At 36.1% G+C, this 15,259-nt stretch overlaps 1 protein-coding gene across 1 annotated transcript; it reads right to left on the bottom strand.

Moving 5' to 3' along the window:
• Positions 1-659: 659 nt before the first annotated feature.
• LOC108970271 lies at positions 660-5,778 on the bottom strand. Its single transcript, XM_018935557.1, has 7 exons — positions 4,960-5,778; positions 4,727-4,881; positions 4,552-4,660; positions 3,344-3,444; positions 2,690-2,812; positions 2,516-2,633; positions 660-1,011 (listed from the first exon to the last, which is right to left on the bottom strand). The coding sequence occupies exons 1-7, from the start codon at positions 5,753-5,755 to the stop codon at positions 761-763; spliced, it is 1,653 nt and encodes a 550-aa protein (XP_018791102.1). The 5' UTR covers positions 5,756-5,778; the 3' UTR covers positions 660-760.
• Between the last annotated feature and the right edge of the window lie 9,481 nt (positions 5,779-15,259).

Raw genomic sequence — 15,259 nt, forward strand, 5'->3', positions numbered from 1 at the left:
AGTTACCTAACGAGCTCATGTGAAAATAGTTAAAAGTGATCTGCCAAAACCTGCATAAAAGATAACCCCATAACTTCAGCCAGCCAACTCGAATCCAACATATGTGATTTTTGCGATTGGATTTCTCGAAAATGTAGTATATATCGTCCACAGTTCGGTCTTAATTTGAAGGCCTAAGACCCAGTGGACCATATCTTTCTTTCTTTAAGTTTCTGTTTAATATCTTAAAGTTTTAAAGTTTAGGCTACCAAGTTACTTGAATGGCTTTGAGCCTTCATTTGCTTTCTCTTAAGTAATAATAACTGTTAATATTCCGATAATTTTTTAAATGTTAATTGTCCGAGTACTTTTTTGATACACTGTAGCTAGTCGCTTGAGGCGCCTACCAAATAAATAGCACATACAACATTGTAGAATTTGTGCTGTAGACAATCTTAGCTGGAGAAGCGCCACATTTTCCCATGACCATAGTTTGCAATTCAAATTATCAAGCGTAACTGGAACAAGTAAGTCTTTCAGCCCACCAAAGCGAACACTTAATTTCTTCAAACATATGCACCCTATATATACATATATAATATATGTATATGTACATAACACGAAATTTGTCATGTCTTTACACTTTTTATTTTGTCACATGCAAATCTGGAAAAATGCCACAATACATATATAGATAATAGAGAATGATCACAATAGAATAAAAGGAGCCATGCATTGCATGCAAAAAGGGACAAAACGAAACGAGTAACTCCGTTGCGCCTCAAATGCATAACTCCTGTTTGTAGATTAGGTGAAAGCCGCGACCCACATACTCCTCATCGCTGCGCACTGGTAATATAATTGGTCCCGCTGCGACGTCCTTAACCTGTGTGTTTTGAGTGAAGTCGTCCGAAACGGTGCCATCATTGAAGCGCTCGCCGCAGAGCCGCACTTGATTGATGGCGATATAATCGTCGGGACAATTAAAAATACCAGCACCTGCCTGGCCATCCGGCACCAAGTCCACTTCGTCTGCAAGGTGGTAAATAATAAGCAAATGGAAGATATGAGTGCCTGAGGGTTGATTTATTAAATTTTTAACATATAGAGAAATGCCTGTAAGCGGACGGAATTTTTTAAAGAAGATTTTAAATTATTTACTTGGATACCTTTTGTGTGGGTATGATGTATTCATATGAGTAGATGAAATTCAATCAATGGCTCCAACAACTTCAATTTATTTCAAATTACATACTCTCAACTGCCAATCTTTTGATATAACTCTATGATTTGAATCATCGATTTTTCACATGACTTAAAATTAGACGAACTCTTTTAAAATGTTATATAAAGTTGCTTTCTTCAAAGGATGTATTAGCTTAGACCGACCTTGTAGTGGCAACACTTACATAGCTTACTAAGGGCTTTTCCGACCCAACAAGTGTTTCGATTTTTTTTCCGAGCATATATGCATTACTCCATGTCATACTGTCACTATATTTTCAAAATAGGATCAGTCAAGGGGTTTTTTCTTACATTACAAAGAGATGTACATATTGTAGTGCTGGCTGGTTGTAAGGAAAGGCGGAATACTATGAGAACTTATCAGTAAAATGATATCTTAACCAAGAAGCAGTAAGCTAGTGCAACATAGGTGTTAATGTTCTTTGCTGAACTTCATGCATTCAATAAAAACCGGCAGGGATAGCCAGAGCGCTTTTTGTAGGATGCGCATTCTATTTTATTCTCCGTAAATATGTTTGGGACCGCACTACTTCCTTCATAGCTAGGACTTACCGCATTTTTACAGCCTGGAAAGAGTACACTCACTAGGTCTTCTAATGAAACCTTGTCTTGTCCGCCCGCTCTCCGCTAATTTTGCGAATTAGAGCGGACGAAGCAGTTTTCCTGAGTCTTGCAACCTCATAGGCCTTTTCAAAACTCGATTCTCGATTAGCTATCACTAGAATATTTCGTAAAATATAATTGAGTAGGGACTCACTTCGATGATTTATGTCGGAGCTGCCTGAAATCGTATGATGATCGTTATTATCAGCGTCCATCACCGATGCCTACTTCCTTCGCCAGCCCTTGTGGCTTTACCGTTGGTGTCTCGCAGTCATGTGGCGTATCAGGATGCTTTTACTTTTATTGTTTAAGCATCAAGGTATCTAAATTTTTGCTCAAGTTGCAGCTTGCACAGCTGGACGAATGGACGGACAGACACGCAGTCATCCAGATTTCAACTACTCTCGTAATCTTGATCCTTCATATATACATAGATATGTATGTATATATAATCTTAAATCTATCTCGATTAGTTTTTAAGTGATACGTATTATACTCTGTTGCAACTCTATACAAATATGACAGCTTTAGTTTTCTTGTTAAACTTAAATTTATGCCATTTTCAATGCTAGTAGAACTTTATAAATCAAAAGGAATAAAGTGACAACTGGGTTTGGATTTTAGCGGTTTTCTTGTAAAAGCTCGCACATTTTCCACGAGTAATTATTATTTTTTAGTATTTACCAACCTTCGTCTTTGTTAGTAATTTGAAAATCTAGTTGTTCGCCACCATTTAGCTCGGTGTTGTAACTAACCGAACACATATCCTTGGATCGTTGTAGACAAATTACATAATTTAGATTATTCTGTAATTAAAACTTTGTTTGTAAACAAATCGGAAATGATTACAATAGAATTTTACGAAATATGTTGCGCCCGCCTTGTTGACAAAAGCGCCGTCGACATCATAGTTGAAAGACTTCACCTCGCCATCGTTTTCGGTATAAAACTGCAAACAACCATCGGGGGCCAAGTCGCTCTCCAGCTGATAGTGGACAAAAATTTCATAATTAAATATAATATGTTTAAAATTTAACTGTTACGATCGCATAGTAACGGTCGCTGTTCTAAAACGAAACACAGTCGGAATATTGCCATCTTTTTGAAAATATTTAGTGATAAAATAATATTATTATAGAAGATAAACAACCGAAGTATTCAATAGTCGAAGTTTAACAAATTTTCAAGATTAACACACTTTTGAATAGGGTTGCCGTATTTTTAAAAAAATATAAAATACTCTTAAAATAATTCAATTAGTTTAATTAAGGTAGCAAATCTGAGGTGCATAAAATGGAATAAATACAGATCAAAGTATCTTTAAGAAGAGTTGCCACCTATTAAAAATGGTTAGTGATTCAATAGATAAGATACATATATTACATATTACAATGAAGGCTTAACACGAAGTCGAAGAGATTTATTATAAATATATGGTGTTTGGGGGTACCTCCTCATTAAAAATTCAACTCCCACTTACTCGTTTACGGCACATACATAATTCCTTCATTAATACCTGTAATATTTTTATATTGAAGGCACGGTCTCCGTTGGCCAGTTTGGTAATGAAGGACAGAAAAATTTTTCTCTCAAACGAATTGTTGACATCGACATAAACTGAAATTTACAATTGTGTATTTATTTAATATTTTAAAATAATTTTTTAATCAAAGTCTTATGAATACTATAGGCACAGTGAAGTGTTGAGAAAATCTTAGCCGCGTCAAAAGTGTTAATAGATCTCCTTCCATTCAAATTTCGCTCAATTTGGGAATATTTCCAAAAAAATTTCGGAGAGTCTACGTCATTCAGAACCTAATGCCTTGATCACATGTAACGAGTAGAGCGGCGAGACAGTGACTCGGCCGAGTGCTCGTTTCGTTTAAACAGTAAGGCGAGTAATGAACCGAGTCAGTGGGCGAGTATAGTGGCGAGAGAGTCACTAGAATCACATTTTGTTTACTAGGCCGAGGGCTTCTTTTTTCTTTTTTTTTTCAATCTTTTGCCCCTTCTGAGCTAATCACTGACTCGCTCGTTGCATGTGAACACGCGTTCGGTCTTCACTCGCCACTCGGTCGATTTTTATGTTGTTTATTTAGTTTCAATTGCATTTTGAAGAATTGAAAGAATTGAAATGACAAATTCTCTTTTATGAGATGCGGTAGAACTTCATTAAAAACTCTTTTAAAATGTATTTTTCCACCAAACATTGTAAATAAAACTTTGGAAAACTTCACTGTCTAACTAGATGAACAAAATACGTGTAAACCTTCACTCGCCAACGCAACTCCCTCAACCGAGTATCATACTCGGCCAGAATACTATATCCCACTGTACTCGTTACGTGTAACAAAGCCATAAGTACTTTTGGTTTTTACATAGTAAGAAGATACAAAGCCCTAAAAGTCTTAAAAATTGTAAGACTACGGTTAAATAGCTCTCACACTCTGTTATGAATCGACTTTTGTAACAAGAAAGGAATTAGAGTTAGCAAGAGCGATGTTTTTTAAACAAGCCCAAATAAAAGTTATTTTAAAGCAAACTTTCTTGGTCCTCTGGTTGTTTTGTTTGTAAAACTAAATTATAACACACTGTGAAGAACTGATACTGGAATTTAGATACTTGAACGTTTACCTCACTAATCGCGGCTTTAACTTATCACTTCACTACGAAGCTAGCCTTAAATTAATCGTCTTTTATGACGCCAAATTCTCCGATACTCACTATGTTGGCCGGTGTTAATGCCGCATAGAATAGGCACAACAAAATTTATGTTCTGACCAGAGACAATGAATTGATCCTCCACGCAGTCCCCATCGGTAGGACGATTAATCTGTGGAAGAAAAGAAGACTTTACACATTTAACTCGCTTTAACACACGCAAATAAATAAAGCTAACCTCAAATTGAATAAAATCCAAACGCAATTGCTGCACATTATCGCGTAAATTTATGATCAATACACAAATTAACATTTCGCGTACTGGATTCGGATAGTTTGGGCTTTCAAAGTAGACCACCGACTGTGTGGTCGTATCGCCGCAACCGGTCAAAACTTAATTTTGTAAAAAAAAAAAGGTTTGAATTACGAAATTTATGACAAGCGCCTACAGTGACACTAGTTCACACTCACACACGCAACACACTCCCACACCCTCCGCGCAGGGTTCGGTCGGTATGCCACCTAAACTTTTACACTCGAACTCGTGGTAACAAATACCCTCTAAAGCGCGCACTCGTATATCGATCTCATCCATAGCCACCGAGCATTTGGTATTCTCGAATTTTATAACCTCGAAGAGGCTGAGGAAGCCCTTGCTCTTTGTCTTTTTGGTCGCATGCTTTTGCTGCAACAAATTAAGTTCGAAAGGTGCGCCATGAAAGAGTAACTGCGGCCTTGTAAATCCAATTTGTGGTGGTCTCATGATAGAGTTCACGGCATCGGTAGCTTGTGCTATATTCGCTATGGTCATTGGCATCAGACTGGAACTCGCGGCTGGTATTGGGACCAAAGCGGAAGGGCTAATCGGCGATCTCGCTGTGCTTGTGGCATACGGTCGTATATATGGAATGCGAGTATTTGAGAGAGAGTTGTTTAACAGCTCATCATTAACATCTGCATCCTCCCCATCCGTATCGTTGGGTTTCGTTGACGGTGGCACGTGTGGCACTTTATTCTCAAGCAAACGTGGCATTAGACGCAAAGGTTTAAAACGTAGTTGATAATGGTTGGCTACATCGGTAAAGCGGTTCCATTCTCTTATCTCACTATTTAACAATTTGCGACTATTTGTCGGCGTAGCGTAGAAATCTCCCATCGTCCAATTACTTTGCCGTCGCAAAGTGACAAAATCACTTCGGTAATTTGCTATCACACCCACTAAGGCAGCACAAACAATTAAGTTTAGAAGACACAGCTGGTGTTGCATGGTTGTTCGTACCGTGAAGAAGCGTTTCATCGAAAGCCACACTCTACACTGTTGGCACCAGTAAACTGTTGGTCTCCATCCACCGCATAATGCTTCACTTTTAAGAAATTCTTAGCATAAATTTTCCCAACTCTCTCTGACTTTGTCAGGCTCTCGTGCTTTACTAGAGCATTAATTGTCAACAAGCCTTTTTCATGTAATGCAACAAAAACAATGACTTGTAATATAACCTTCACTTTTAATTTCATGGTAGGATGCTTCTGAATGTTGCAGGGAAACATGTTGCTGCAAATGGCCTGCAACATGCCTTAGTTCTGTGTGATCAGTATTATATGGTATAGAACTACGCATGCTTATATTTAAGTATGGATGAAAAAAATATAAAAAAAAAGCAGGAAATAAGGCACAGTGAAGCTTCTCAGTGATTGTATGACATTCGGAAAGGATAATTTCGCTTAATTGCAATTGTATGGTGCTCTGGATCAAGTATTAGTCAGCAAAGATTGATTAAAGTATTCCTGCGGAATGAGCGTTTATTTAACACTCCTTTCCAGTTTACAATATTTATTAATAAAATATCACCAAAACTGCTGTCAAAATGTATTCCTCCGAATTTTCTCAACAAAAAAGTGGGCCCTCTCCATTATTATAGCCTGAATAGAGTATATTAAGTGGTTCATGGTAAAACAGAAAAAAAAGTTTCAAAGCATTCGAGAAATATAAAGAAAAGGGTCAACCAACGAAGTGATGTTAAAATGAAATAAAAGATTTACTTTTAGTCAAAAAGGCTTCTGTTTTGTTTATCCCCGCCGGTATCGATCCACTATAGCATATAGCACAAATTGATCGCACAAAACCTAGTCCTTATATGGAAAACTCATTTATTTGACAAGATCTATTAGGGTAATTTTTCGTTGGCTATTGTCCATAGCTACCCCTCTATCCCCGTAGGAACTGTTCACTTCGCACTATAAATATTTATATGTTTTTGTTGGATGTTTTGAGTATAAAATCCGTTCGTGCTCTACACGTTCCGATACAGCTGAATTTCTTTCAAAAAGAGTACGGTAAACAGGTCTCTTTTGACATGCTTGTTCCTACGAATTCCAATCTCACATTTATGGAGGGCACTTAAACTGCCGATGAGACATGGGTTCATGAGTTTGACATGCAAACAAGTAAAGACTGATCGGAATGTAACCCGTTTTCATTCGATCGAAGAGTTAAAACCAAATTCGCTGAAGAAGATGACGGTCATGTGAATTATTAGCACATGTGTATTACATATGGTGGAGATTACTCTCTAGGCGGCAAAATAAGTATTGATGAATAATTAAATAATTTTCATTTTATTTACAATTTCTCAATATGCAAAATAACCACTGGCACCAGCACCAGTAAGTGCCTTAATTCTGAAAGAAAACTAGTTTTTACACTAATGATGGTGACTTCAAAAGTTAAAAAAAAAATATTCGGCATTCGAATTCAGTTGTACGTCCGCAGTTTTTCCAGGTGTAAAGTCAGAGAAGTAGCAAATTACATTTTTGTGTTGCTCAAACGCCACTCTTAATCTTAAAGACTTGGTAATTGGGAAGGCAAAGAATAAACGCTGCTTTAAAAACTTTGAGTGCCTGGATACGCTCTGAATTTACAGGTACCTTTACGATTTTCTCAAAACTTTTCTAAAATTTGGTGTTTTCAAGGTGAAATCATTTCTAAGAGAAAAAAAAAACTTAGCAATTAAAGATCTTTTCGTAATTGCTACTTCACATCTATATAAAGCTGAATTGGCAGCAGGGAAAATTTTCGCAATGTGTTTGTCACGAAACGTCACTGTCCTCATTCCACCGATAGATCAAAATAAATCAAAATCGTGAAGGCGCACTACACTTGGCTAGGTAATGCTGGGTGCTTCTTATGCGAATGACGGTATTGAGCAAGATTATGAAATCAAACCAAAAGAAGAAGTTGAAACTTTCAACATATCAGGATCAGAGGGCTACTCACGTAGGCGTCGATAAAATGATTTGAATATACTGTGACCGCTAAGTGGGAGACCTGTATTCCGCAAATGTGAACTTTCTTAGTTTTAAGTAGGTAGTGTTTTCAAACGTGTGCTGTATTTCCCTGAGTATGTAATTATGAGCAGAAAAAAAATCGAATTGAATGCTAATTATTTTCTTTAACCATGTAATGCAGGCGGTTAGCAAGCGCCCGCAAATAATATTTAATTTTAGCATTAATTACATACAATTGAATTTATATATATATATTCACACATATTACTCAGAATTAGTAATCAATGCAATTAATGGTGCATTACCAGTGTCAAGTTGCAGTTAAATGCAAGTCGTGATGCGGTTTTATGTAGCTACGGATTTTTAATGATATGTATTATATATATATATAAATACACACATCCTTATGTAAGTTGTCACTAATGAAGCATTTTGAAATATGTATGTTCATCAAAACCGCAACCTAAGAGCTGTCTCTTATACACATCTAGATGTGTATAAGAGACAGGTATTATATATATATATAAATACACACATCCTTATGTAAGTTGTCACTAATGAAGCATTTTGAAATATGTATGTTCATCAAAACCGCAACCTAAGAGAGCGCAGAAAATTTATTAGTAAAATTATTTACAGCGAAGACAAATTAGTCATCCGCAGATTGAATAACGTTAAATTCATATGTTTCAAATTTCGAAAATTGTATACAAATTATTGTAGCCACGAATAATTCAAAATCACAATTTCTATGAATATAAATACTTGCCAATTTTTGCTGGAAATATTTTAGCCACTGTCGAGAATAATCGAAGTGCAGTTTTTAAAGGTAATATTCAAAGAAAACACAAAACCCAGCCGAAAGCCTTTGATGCTAGCGCTGCGTACTTTAGTTTATTTAATAATTTGTTTATTATGTAAGCTTTAATAAAATAAAATAAAAAATAAAAAACACAAAAACGTGATTGAAATGTTCAATATGGAAATATTAGCTCCCCAATTTTGTGACTTTAGCATTTAAATGAAGAGGTTTTATTGTATAGTATATGATTTTTTCTTGTCTGCCTCTGCAACAGATAAATTAATTTCATTCCTAAACAAGTAAGGAATAGCTCAATTCGATTTTATCCGAACATTTCACAGTCTTGCAACTTACTAATAATAATATTTTCAGGTGCATAAGGCTTATTTGTAATATGGGTCCAAGACAATTTTATTCATTCTAAGCACAAAAATTCACCATTATTAGGAAAACACGTTCTCTCAATTTTATTAAGATAAATCACATATTAACCGAGATATGCGAGTCACCGGAAAGCTCGAAAATGTTTATATTAGGTATATGGGGCCTAAGGCAGTACTGACACAGCTTACGCGGTTATAGTCCAGTTTACAACAGCGCGCTAGCCGTTCTTCCTACCGGCTGACAAATTGGAAATTACATGGTCTTTCCGACAGAGTGGAGGTCTTCCTCTTCCTCTCCTTCCTCCGGCGAGTACTGCGTTGAATACTTTCAGAGCTGGAGCGTTTTCATCCATTCGGACGATATGGATTTGCCAGCGTAGCCGCAGTCTCTGAATTCCCTGAATTATATCAGTGTCGTCATACGAGTATAACTAATTGCCTACTCAATTCGAAGTAGCACCTGTTTGCAAGAGTTATTCTGCGTTGGATTTCGATGCGGACATTGTTATTGCTGTTAATACTGTTTACAAGATAGACGAAATTATCTATGATAATTAGTGGTCCGAGTCAATGTTAGGACCTTGGAGGGTACGCATGTTTAAAGCACTGGAGATGTGTTTCCGTTTATCACAACATGATCGATCTGGTTGGCGGCTTTTCGATTCCGAAACAACCAGATAGATTGGTGAATTTTCTTATCCTTGAATCTAGTACTACAAAATGGTTAATATATCGGTCCCCGGCGAAGACGATCAGCCTCAACCCATTTGGGAATCTTTCATCAGGGGGGCTGAATTTACCGATCGTTGTGCCAAAGATACCTTCTTTGCCCACCCTGGCGTTAAAGTCGCCAAACACGATTTTGATATCGTCTCGGGGCAGCTCTCATAGGTATACTTCTGATAAACAGATTACTATTATCGGTAAAGGACTGTCTCTAATTTTCTTTTATATAACTCTCACATTTGAGCGATATTTTCCGTATCTTAAATGGCTTAAGAGATATGTACGTTGCGGGGCCACGCCCAATTTTAAAAAAAATTTTGCCCATTGGTGCCATTTTCTACTTCGATCTTCCATGCCTAATTAGAACTCTATATGTTAATTTAAAGCTTATTGCACTTATGTCACTTTATAAGTTATCGGTTAATGGCGTTTTGTGGGCGTGACAGTGATCCGATTACACCCATCTACGAATTCGTATTTTTTTACCAAGCAACGCGCATAACTCGTTTCATCGAGATATCTTAAGATTTACACAAGTTACAACTTGCACGGACGCACGGACGATCACCCGGACTTAACCCTATACCATCTCGATTAGTGGGACATCCAACCGTTAATTGAGCAAAACTATAGTACTCTGTAGCAACCTGTCGCAGGAGCATAAAAAGTTCAAAAAATCATTCAATAATCAATTGAAAGCTTTTTAAAATATATTAGAAACAACGCAAATTCATCACGAATCATTTTGGTGGGAGCAATTTGAATTCTCACATTTATTTAATTTTTATTGCGTGTTGGAATTGATTTATGACTTAAAAATTTAATTATTATTTATTTTCTTTCTTTTTTCTAAATATCTAATGGATATTTCAGCTCAATTGAGTATTACTCACATCTACATATATACTCGTATGATATGGCCGACCATTATTGTAGAAGTTGTCAAAAAGATAGAGAGCCCTTCCTTTCTTTTCTCAGCAAGCCAGAAAAAATCCTAGTATTACAATAAGCTACCTTACCAGATTTTTAAATAGCTGAGGATGGGTGGTGGATACATATATATAGTATGTGTATGTATAACACGAATTCGCCCGAAGGGTTATACTTCCTTATTAGCCTTCAATTGCCAATTATGTTGGTCGATTGTTACATTTTAATCGATATGAAATTGCTAAATCGTTATCCGTCACAACGCCAAATAAAAAATGTATCAAACGAAGCGATTAAATCTGCACATGCAAGCCATGGTCCTTTTCCCAGCACCTCCTGTCATTGAACATGTTACTTTTTCTTTAATTGTTGTTCATATGGCAACACGTTTACAACTCAATCTGCAAAACGCTGGCGAAAGCATAGCCACATTAATTAATCTATTAACAACAAAAACTTCCCGTTAACCTGGATATTTAAAGGCAAATTAATAAAAAAATGGAAAACCACAAAAATACTTAGAGGAGCTTACATACTTACATATTGATATGTGTATATAATTGTTTGAGCGGTCAAAAAATGCCTAGTAGTCGGCTAGACAGCCGAACAATACATGCTCATAAAATAACAACAAAAACTCGAAGTTGTTGTAAAAGCAGCCGCCAAAGTCTTAAGCGTAATTGACAAGCAATTGAAATTAAATAGCTTTACAACAAAAACATGAAGTGAATTAACAAAAACAAAAATTATGTTGGCATTAGAAAGCGATTAGATGCAACAGCGGGGCAACAGCATCCGTGGCACCACATGCGGGGCGCCTTTGCAAGTAATAAATTGTATGGCTCCTATTGAGACCCGTGCTGTATAGCAAAGTACTCGGTAGGAGCGATTTTTTCTGAAAAATTACTCAACTTCGGCAGAGAGGCACACGAAAGCAAACCGTATCCAAAGTGAGGTGTCCGAGGGAAATTAAGTCATAAAAATTATATCTTGGAGAAGATTTTCCCTTAAATATGAATAAGCAAGCCCATTATTGTGCATTTTTAAATGTCTTCGGAATCTTAAAAGGCTCTGCAGAGGCTGTACAAAGGTACCTTTGCTCTTCTATTATTTAACTCCAACATGCCCCGGACCCGGGGACAGAGTCTCTCTCACACCAAGAACCCCAATCCTATTTTACGCTCCTTTATATGGCTACTGGAGTAAATTCCACAACGATATACACATTTCACTATTGCTGTCCCATTCATCGCACTTCTTGGACGGCGGTAATGTCAGCCTTTACTTTTACGAGAACATCAAAAAGCAATTCCATGGCTTATTAAGTTTTCAGCGGTCGTCATCAAAAGGGGATTCTCTCATTCGTGGCTGTTTTCTTCTTCTCATTGTGGGTGTTTTTTACGTGACGGGTCCCAAACGCAGTACACATCCCTTGAGTGGAAGTCGTCAGCTGCTTAAGACATATGTAAAAGAATTGTTCTAACCAATCCCAAGTGAATGGCACTCCAGAGAACTTTAATAACATGCGGGAACTTCGACGCTTGGCTCTATCCTCTACACCTACCTACTTAAACATAAAAAGTAAGCAGTTTTTTTTCCCCCCCGATTTTTGTATCCCGATTTGTAGGTTAAAAAACCCCAATTTCATTAAAAATTTGGAGTTAGCGAATTGGAGGAAATTGGGCAAACAACTGGGTTCTGAAGAAACAATACAGTAGATCTGGACTCTTCTCCAAAGAACAGCCACTCTGATCTGACAATACCATATGTTTCAATTTAAAAATGTCTTATTGGGTATCGGCTGCAGGTTGCATGAATTTTAAACTGTATGTGCATTTGTATCACTCCTGGTACATGTACACCTACACATGTTAACATGGATTTTTATCTTATTATTTTACCGATATAAAACTTCAATTGTTAACAGTTTAATTTAATCGAAAACATTGGTAAACACAAAGTTACCTAGAGACAAACAAAAACCACTGCCTGGACAACAGCTGCTTGGACCAACGAGAGCAAGCGACTTGAGGAAGCAATATGGTAAAGCGAAAATTCGACAAAAAGAAAATTGAATAACATTATTGCAACAAGCGGCGGCTACTGAGTGGTCAATAAAAAGTGTCGAATTTATCTGGATTATGCATCGCTTTCATGCCAAGCGGCAGCAACTAACGGAAAGACTTACCCAACTTCAGATGGGAAAGCAGAACGGTAGGTAAATAAGGAAAGGATGTGAATCAGAGAAATTGTGTAATGTAAGCAAGACGGTAAGTAACTTAAGGAAAAGAGACAAGTAAAACACAACAATTTATATAAAAGCAGTATGGAAAAAGCAAAAACAAAAGTAAGTAAATATAAAGGAACGCATTCATGGAATTAGAGCATCTTGCTTATATTTTAGTTACAATGTTATGCTTGCGGTTTTACATATGGGTTATTGCCTTCTGCTTGACACCACTATTGATGAGCGATATGTGAGTAGAGTATTTGCCAAAAAAAAAATTACATCAGCAACATATTATAAAAATTGCTGATAGCTACCTCTAAAATAAGTCCGAATTCAAGGACACGGCATCCTATGACCATCGAACAAGAGAGAACCAGCCTTCTAGACTACCCTTTTTTTTTGAAAGCAGGGAATTTGAAAGATTTTGACCTACATTTACTTTGACGTCTTTAGAGCACATTCACCAAAAAAAAACCCAGAAAATCGGTTGGATTTAAAAAAAAAGGTTAAACGAAAGTGCATAAAGTGCCTGAGATTGGAATGCAACAGAAATCCGTATGAAATTTCGCGCGAAACTGCTTGACAACAAGTAGTTCATGAGAACATATATTGAAGAAGCTCGACGACGACCAAATGTCCCTTATGCCAACCTCTTTACAAAACAATACAAATTAAAGTGTTTTTCCAGGGCAATATATGAATTTTTGAAATGATTTAAGCTATTGTCTGACCCAAAACTATTGAAGAATATCTGGCGGCAAGCAGCCACATTTATGAAATTATTAAAGTTATTGTGATTTTTTTGAAAAATTGTTGTTTTTTGTAGCTCCTCAAAGAATTATAAGGCGAGTAACAACTTGAGTTTCTTCTCGACAATGATTTCAATGCACAGTTGCTTATTTAAACGCGTTTACCGCAACTGATTGCTTTTATATCAGAATATGAACTCGATTATATAAAATATTACATGTATTTCCAATAACAGCTCATCTGCCGTCAACTCCGTACATGCAACATTGTATTAATTTAATTTCTTAGTCAAAATTAAGCACCACAATGCAACATTGTATTCATTTAATTTCTTAGTCAAAATTAAGCACCACAACAACTACATATCGTCACCTAAAATGCAAAATAACGTATGATCGAAAAATTCGAAATTGAGTGTTTCATCGATTACGATCCACTACTTCAGATTACATATATATATGTATATATGTTCAACATTTTAAGGTTCTGCTATCAGATATAACCCAGTTTTAACCAATATTTAACTTTTGTTTCGCTCATGTTCAATTTTATTACGTGTTTCATTCCTTTCACTGTAAATTTCCGAAAACGTTGTTACGTTATTTTGCATTTTAGGTGACGATATGTATAATATTATATTTATATATTTCTGCCGCTTGTGGCTTTTGTGGTAAAAAGCATTTATATCGTTGATATCAATAATAATATATGGTGTATTGTAATTGTTTTTGTTCTTATTGCATTATACCATCATATCAATTTTTACCAGACCCACTATTGGTGCCTGTTCGGCATTCGCACTGGTTTCAAATTTGCCACTCAACGCATTTCATCTGCCGTTTGAGGTCACAATCAGCATTAATAATATGTCTCTATGTGGATTCAGTGAATGTGGATATATATGCTGGTATAAAAGCAGATAAAGACATATAGTACTATATATCATTTAGTCCACCACACACATTTTTTTTTTTGTTTTTCATTTTAGAGAGCATCCCAGAAATCAGTTGCTCTTTGAAACAAAATTATTCTCATTATATATACTTTTTAAACTTTAATAGGATCGTTGTTTTTTTTTTCAGAGTTTTGTCTGACATTCTAATTCGAGTATAGCACTAGCAAGATTATTTTAAACTCAGATTCAACAGTGGAGCCAGCCAACTCACTTATTGGTTTTAAATGTCACGAATTCTAGAATCTAAACTTAAAAATTTATTTTTTGAACTGTTCCAAGTAAAACAGAGTAAAAAGATATGTTCAACAGGCAAGTAAATTAAGGCGTAAACGCAAACATGTACAAAGGTCCGAAGAGGAGAAACTACCATCAGTATCCCGCGGATACGGAAGGCAAAGTTCATCGACAAATACTCGGGCTGGTAAGAAAAACGGCGTTTGGAAATTTCATTTTAAGCGATGTTCGTCAAAGCTAGCTAGAGTGGAAGTAACTGTTATTAATCTTATAGTTTAGCACTGAAATCAATTATTACCCGAATAATTGCTAATTGATTCTTGGCTCATACATACTAACGGGTGATTTTTTAAGAGCTTGATAACTTTTTTAAAAAAAAAAACGCATAAAATTTGCAAAATCTCATCGGTTCTTTATTTGAAACGTTAGATTGGTTCATGACATTTACTTTTTGAAGATAATTTCATTTAAATGTT

Source organism: Bactrocera latifrons, unplaced genomic scaffold, assembly GCF_001853355.1.
Source record: "Bactrocera latifrons isolate USDA-ARS-PBARC rearing strain unplaced genomic scaffold, ASM185335v1 scaffold_295, whole genome shotgun sequence".
Lineage (NCBI taxonomy): Eukaryota > Metazoa > Arthropoda > Insecta > Diptera > Tephritidae > Bactrocera > Bactrocera latifrons.

Coding starts and splice junctions, on each gene's coding strand:
- LOC108970271 (XM_018935557.1), bottom strand. CDS start 5,755: ATGCAACACCAGCTGTGTCTTCTAAACTTAATTGTTTGTGCTGCCTTA. Junction 4,882..4,959: donor TGTGGGAGTGTGTTGCGTGT/GTGAGTGTGAAC, acceptor TACAAAATTAAG/TTTTGACCGGTTGCGGCGAT. Junction 2,813..3,343: donor TCAATATAAAAATATTACAG/GTATTAATGAAG, acceptor GTCCACTATCAG/CTGGAGAGCGACTTGGCCCC.